This window comes from Antrostomus carolinensis, unplaced genomic scaffold (genome assembly GCF_000700745.2).
Source record: "Antrostomus carolinensis isolate BGI_N321 unplaced genomic scaffold, ASM70074v2 scaffold16774, whole genome shotgun sequence".
Lineage (NCBI taxonomy): Eukaryota > Metazoa > Chordata > Aves > Caprimulgiformes > Caprimulgidae > Antrostomus > Antrostomus carolinensis.
In genome coordinates this window covers 27,136-34,013 of record NW_010312970.1, presented here as the reverse complement: position 1 = coordinate 34,013, position 6,878 = coordinate 27,136, and the positions used below count along the sequence as shown (strand labels likewise).

General features: G+C 40.2%; 1 protein-coding gene across 1 annotated transcript in view; it reads left to right on the top strand.

Annotated features, from left to right (window-relative positions):
* Positions 1-5,157: 5,157 nt before the first annotated feature.
* The window catches only part of LOC104524351 (beta-1-syntrophin), a gene marked incomplete at its 3' end in the record, with an annotated part of 16,449 nt that continues 14,728 nt past the window's right edge, over positions 5,158-6,878 (top strand). The window contains exon 1 of the mRNA XM_010167191.2: positions 5,158-5,370. Coding sequence (XP_010165493.2) covers positions 5,162-5,370 — 209 coding nt within the window. The remainder of the gene's footprint in view (positions 5,371-6,878) is intronic.

The window sequence follows — 6,878 nt, the reverse complement described above, 5'->3', positions numbered from 1 at the left end:
TCACATATGCTCACTCCTCCCTCCCAGCTGCAATTGCACAGGTTTGGTTTTTTTGGGGGGGGGGTTGTTTTGTTTTTGTTTTTTGCTTTTCCCTTAAATACATTATCACGGAGGCGCTGTGACTGTCACTGATGGGCTCAGCCTTGGCCGGCGGTGGGTCCATCTTGGAGCTGGCTGGCATCGGCTCTGTTGGACGGGGGGGAAGCTTCTCACAGAAGCTGCCCTTGTATCCCCCCTGCTACCAAAACCTGTCGACATAAACCCAATGCAGTGTGCCGAGCTGCCTGCAACACCCTTGCAGATGGTCTGGTGGTACTCACTTCAGCACAGACAACTCAAGAAGTCCCTTCATACTGAATAAGCTGATAAAAGTACTTGATCTCCTCATGTTCAATTTGTGGGCTTGAGTGATTTAAAGGTTGATCCCTACATGCAGTCCTAAAAGGTCTTAATGGTGGAGGACTTGCCTAGCTTCTCTTCTCTGGGCCATCTTTCACCCTAGCAGAAATCAGACCAGATGAAGATGGATTTGTGGGAACTTTGGATTCTTTTTTTGGGTATAGTTATCAGTAACGTTAACACATCCTTTGAAAATAGCCTCAAGGGGTTTCTGGATGATGTTTTCTACTTACCTTTGGTAGTTGTCTTTGAGTACTTACTTAGGAGATAACAAATGCATGAAGAGGAGACTGTGCTTTTCCCCTGCAGAGAGGAATTCCTTGACCATCTTTCTTCGGGCAGATTTGGGCATGTTTTTCCTTTTCCTTTCATATCGTAAACCTACACTTCCTGTGCTCATTCCAATAGTAACGAAAGAGCTTTGCTTGGGAGTGCTGGCTTCTCTTCAGTGGTCTTTGTCTTCCCTCCTAGGAAACAGTTTGAATGTGTCAGAAGAGTCCCAGTTCCTCAGAACTGTGTCTGGCCAAGAACCTGACCAAGTTGGTCTGTAGTATTTATCTCATTAAAAGCCTGCTTCTTTCCCCCCCAAAAATACAAAGTCATCTGTGAAAAGTAACAAAGGATTAATTGTAGACTTGGGACTTGGTGTAAGTGCCTATAAATGAAGTGGTTTTTTGGAAGCTACATGGCCTGTCTTACAGATCAAAAAATAAATGCAAAGTATTTCAGTGTGTATCAGTGGATTAATTCATTTGATTGCCACTTCCCTTCCTCTTCTCTTTGTGGGGAGGGGCACTCCGGAGATTGGAATTTTAATTGCTTGACCGCAGTTTCTAATTAGTGGTGCACAAAAAGGGCATGGATCATTAATTAGTACTGAATATAAGGATCTCTGAGGTTGAGCTATAGCATCAAATGGATGAGTTTAGACAACTCTCAACTGAAATTAGTCTATCAGTAAATTGAGTTATAATAATGAAACCATTACAATTTTTTCTCAGTCCTTGAATGTTGGTTTCTATGATTGCAGAGTACATTCTGTTGGTCTTAAAGTTAACATAGCATTTTTATATAAATAGATAATTATTATTTGTGTATATGTTATACATATGTATCTTTTCTGAAGGCATATCTATACATTATTGCAGAATAGTTATACATGGCATGCCTTATTTAATTTTATTAAATGTTTTGGGGTTTTAATCCATTAGATAGTTTCATTGGCAATATGTAAAAATAGTGTTCTCTACAGCTGCTTTCTTTTTCAATTGATACCTGGATTTGTGCTACTGTATCCAAAGGGAAATCTAGCTCTTGAGTGTAATGGTCTGAGGACAGAATATTATCCACATTATTATTTGATGTCCAATAGTCTGTCGTATTTTTTCTGGTTTTAGAACTTGGTGATGGCAGTGAGTTGTATAACTTGAGTTACACATTAACATTGCTGCATTCAAGATTCTCAGGGAGTGCAGTGTGGAATAGGAATGTGCCTATAATACATAGTGGTATCAACTTGTTTTCTACTACGTGGATTAAGCACTGGTTAATGGACAGACTGCAAAATGTAGACACGTGTGGGGTCACCATAAATTGCTTTGTGTGTAATAAGGTCACTGGTGCATTGGTATAAAACAGTGTTCTGCAGTATTTGTATCCAGAATTTAGAGGTAAATAGGAAATAATTGCTGATAAAATTTATGATTCATCTGAACAGCGTGTACCTTATTTCAGCTAAATTCATAAACTGGACTTTGGTTATGGACATGTAATTATGGATGTTGATGGGGCAAATTGAAACAATGGCTCTGAAACTTAAATAATACAAAAAATTGTAAATGGATTAAGTTCTGCTACCTGTTCCACTCTATATTCCATTTGTTCATTTATATGTATCCATTTGAGGGCTTTTAAAATATGAAACACGTTTGAATATGCAAGAGCCATAAAGTCTGGTTTGTAAAACCCAGCAGAATTCAGTGATGAATCTAGAGAGCTGTGCTTGTATTTAGTGGGAAGTACGAAGTAATTAGTAGAAAACTACCAAAACCTTTTTTTTTTTTACAGAAAACTTATATTCACTTTATTTTTTAATTCTCCTGTAGAATTCTGTGGGAATATGGTGTCCAGCAGTCTTTATTCATGTAAGTCTCTGGGGCTGAGCAACCATCTTGTGTTGAGAGTTAGTAGAAACTAGATGTCTGGGAGTTCAGAAGTTGGCAGGAGTTTTCATAGGACATTTTTCTTCAAGGTAATTTTCTTGGCTTTTGCTGTATTTGAGACTCAGCTTGTGGAAAGTTTCTGTTCTCTCCTCCTGCTCCTACTTCCTCTTTCACAGGAGTTTCTGAAGCAGTGCAGCTGCCTGCCGTGAATTCACCGGTGCATTGCATGGCAACTTGGCTTCTTGGCACATGGCTCTTTTCTTCTGTCCCCATTTCTGGGGATTAAATTCACATTTTGTGTTCCTGCTTAGGTTTAGAGCCAAATTTTTCACTTCAGCTTCCTTCCTCCCCCTGCCCCTCTTTCCTTTCCTTAATTAAAAGATGCTCAGGTCAAATGCACATAGCTGCAGCTGAAAATGGATGAAAATAGCAAAGATGAAATAGCTATGCTATTGAGACCTGGACCTTTATTTAGCACCACATTTGCTGGCATGTCACTGTAATGGAGTTCAAAAGTGGACTGGATTATGTTTTTCAACAGATTAATTGATAATCTCTAGTTTTAAAGGGAACAAAATTTTGTTTGCAGTCAAACATGATTTTTACAGCTTCAACTGTTCCTCCCATCTAAGTGAATGACAGAGTCATATTCGTTCAGTGTAAACCAAAATAGATTCACCACATCTGTATGTGTCCAGTCTCTCCATTTCCCAAAGTGTATGAGTACATCCAAATTGAGATGCTGACTGCTAAAAACTGACATCTATATGGCACTGGCTAAAACTTCTCGTTTTCAGCACTTTTGAAAATCGGGTGATTTTTGGAATGCCCAAGGATGAACACTGGTTTTAAGAGTTGGGTGACACAAGTGTTTAGGTAATGGACTCCAGGTGGATGTCTACAAAAAGATCAAAGAATCAATCTCAACACCCTTTGCCTTAAATAGTTCTGGAAGCCTGGTAGCATCTCATGCCAGCCCTTCCCTGAGCAGGGAAGAAATTAATTTCAAAAATTACTCAGAATAGCATGGGACAAAGAAATCAAAACAGCAGTGTTGGGTAGGACATTTCTGATAAATCACAAATGATCCTTCTCACAGAGGAATATTCTGTAAAATACCTAAACACAGGAGTCCTTAATACTGAGGTTAACAGATTTTTTTAAAAAGGAGAGAGAGAGCAATAGCAAGATGTGCTCTAAGGTGTTTTAGAGGAAAGATGGCAATAGTTGCTCACAGAGCCTGGACTCTAGTTTTGCACAAGTATCTCTCTTGGTAAAGCTGTTAGGAGGTGCCTTGAAAACAATGCTGCTGAATTTACCCACTTTATCTGTGGTTTTGACAGAAACACCATTGTTCTCCAGTCCGCTGAATACTTTCCTTGCTTTCACTTTGAACTTAACTTCAGACTAATTTAACCTCCTCACCACTATGCCCTTTTGTAATTTACCCATCTTTCTGTTATTCAGTCATTCCCAGCCCCTTCAGCTGAGCTGACATGACGATCTGCACAGTTTCCTTGAAATCATCTCACAGCATTTGAATAACTTGCCCAAATAAGTTCACAGTGCTCCTGCCCTTTTGGTTCATCTTGTCACTGTTTGAGTCATGGGTACCATCAAGTGGCAATAGCCCATTAGGTAGCCACAGCTGTGTACATTGGATATATACATTTAACCAAGGTGCTTAAATGTGAGTTCTCTTATTGGTTGAGCTCTCAGGTTTGTGAAGAGGAGACTGTGGCTGGCAGATTTGCCAAACACATAAAAAGCAAAAGCAGAAGTGTTCTTGAACTGCCAAAAGAATTAAAAACCAAGGAAAATATTGTAATAGTTGCCTGCAGAAAGAGGCAAATATGAAGTATGAGTGTAAAAGTATTGGGTTTTGCTTATGTTAAGATCATGTGAGAATCCTACATTCACTTTTCCTATCCATACTGGAAAATGCATTGGAAGAGGCTGAGAAGAGATCTAATCTGACACCTCCACTTTCACAAAAGGCTCGAACTCAATTTTGTTTCCCCATGAGAAGGCTAAGAGGTGAATTGGTTTTTGTTTACTCCATATATATAGGTACAAGTAGATCAGCTAAAACTGCTTCCCAGCAAGCAGAAATAGGTGTTGAGATCAGTGGCAGGATGCTGACAAGTGTGAACCAGAAATGAGCATGAGTTTGCATGGCTGGAAGATTTTAGACAGGGGAATAATAGATTCAGTGTCACTGGGTTAAATGTCTTTCTTAAAAACTTCCTTATACCTCAGCCAGCCCATGGCTTCTATACATAAGAACTGCTGCATGAGGACTTACAGCCTCTTGAGCAGAGGTCAGGTGGCTCTCCTGGTCTTACACTAGCCATATGTTCTTACTTCTCCTATTCTGTTATTTTCCCTCATTTCACTCATTGCACTGTGCTGAGTTGGGCTGCAATCAGATCTTTGTCTTCTGTATTTGTACAACTTCCAATGCCGTGATGCTGGACACGTAGAAATGATAAACAGTGCTGAGGACTGGTACCAGTTCAAAGAACTCACATTGGATGCAACTACTGAATATCCATTTATTAATGCTTTCCTTTTTTTTTTAATTTTTCATAGTTAAATACATGAGAGAAGCAACTCCCTATGTGAAGAAAGGCTCTCCTGTTTCAGAAATTGGGTGGGAGACACCTCCCCCCGAATCTCCCCGCTTGGGTTGTGCCTCTGCTGACCCACTGTCGCAACTTTCGCTCTCCATCCACAGAGACAAGAAGACAATACCGCTCAAGATGTGCTACGTGACCCGCAACATGACAATCTCAGATCCTGAAAACAGGTGAGGAAGGGATTTGCGCAGATCGGGGATTTTGCCTTCGCGTTGAATCGTCCTTGGCCTTTTCAGCGTTGGGGTTGGTGGGCAGAAGCTGGTGATGGGCTCTAGCTGCATTCAGCAACCCAGCGAAGGGCAAGCGAGGACCAGTTTGGGAAGGGTGGGTGGTGGTGTCTGAACCACGTGATGCTGGATTCAGTGCTTGGGGATAGAGACCCCTCAGCTTTTGGGTTGTGCTAAAGAAACTCTTCAGTGCGGTAATCCAATGTTTTTATTAGAAATAGAATCACAGGTGTTTGTTATTATCCTGATTAAGTGTCTGCTTTTGAGGGAAAGGACACTGTACACACTAACTGGTTACATCTTCTGGGCTGGCTTAATCTAATCCCATTAAATTGCATTTAATTTTGTTTTTTAATGAATATTATTTTAAGAATGGCCTGTTTTGTCTGTTCAGTTCTGGGCATTCAAGTCAGGAAGAGGAGAAAAGTTCCACTTGCAAGGCATTAATGGGGAATTTCTGTGACTTCTTGGGTTTTTTTCATAATGTTAAAAATAGGATGAGCTTTTCCCAGCCCTTATTTATAACATATGTGGAACAGCTGCACCACACCAGCACACTCTCTGATCCCTGCTCTAACAGCTGCTAATAAAAAAGGGACCAGTCAAGTCAGTAATAGAGCTTGATTCTTCCATCCAAATAATGGCCCTTTTGTTTTTCTGCAGTGTGGTGGCTTGCCCAGAAGCTGGGTGTAATGTCTTTGATCCTCAGCCCTTATGCATAAGCATAAATAAAAGTTCTGTTTTCATTTGCAGAGAAGGATAAGGAGAAGAGGGGAGAACAGAAGGGGGTTTGGGGATGATGGGTTCCCCTGTAATCTCTTGCACTACAATTCAGATTTTATCAGTATCTGTGTAATTTTCTTGCTTTTTTGTTTAGTATTGTTTTACTTTGCTTCTGCTCTTCATCTCACCAAGTGGTTACCACCATAGTCAGTGATAACTGACCACTACAGAAGCGCAATTGTAAAACAGCAATTACCCTGGCAGTCCTTCTCAAGTTTAAATCAAGATGGTTATTGATATTGGCCACATTTTTTTTTTTTCAGCCCATATATCTGTACAGTTTAAGATGTTGAGGTCTGACAGCTGTGTCACTAGCCTGGAGTATATTTTAAAAATGCCCATGCAAGCTGCATTGTTTGAATCAACACAATGTAATGATGCTTTACACGTTGGCTTCATTCTTTCGGGATTTTTCCCTTTTTTTTTTGACCATATTGTGGCTCTCAGCTTCTGTCACACTCCTGGTCCTCAGTTTTGTTTGAAGGCAGTGAGGACTGATTCAGGGGACACACACTTATTGCTCATGATACTTTTGCGATAGAGCTGACTTTTATGAAGTGTGTAACAAATGTGTGTGTTCTTAGTTGTTACTAGGAAGTAATGCGTGGGAGAGTCATATTGCTTATTATCACGGTTTTCATTTTGTGTTGCTGTCATTTCCTGTGGAA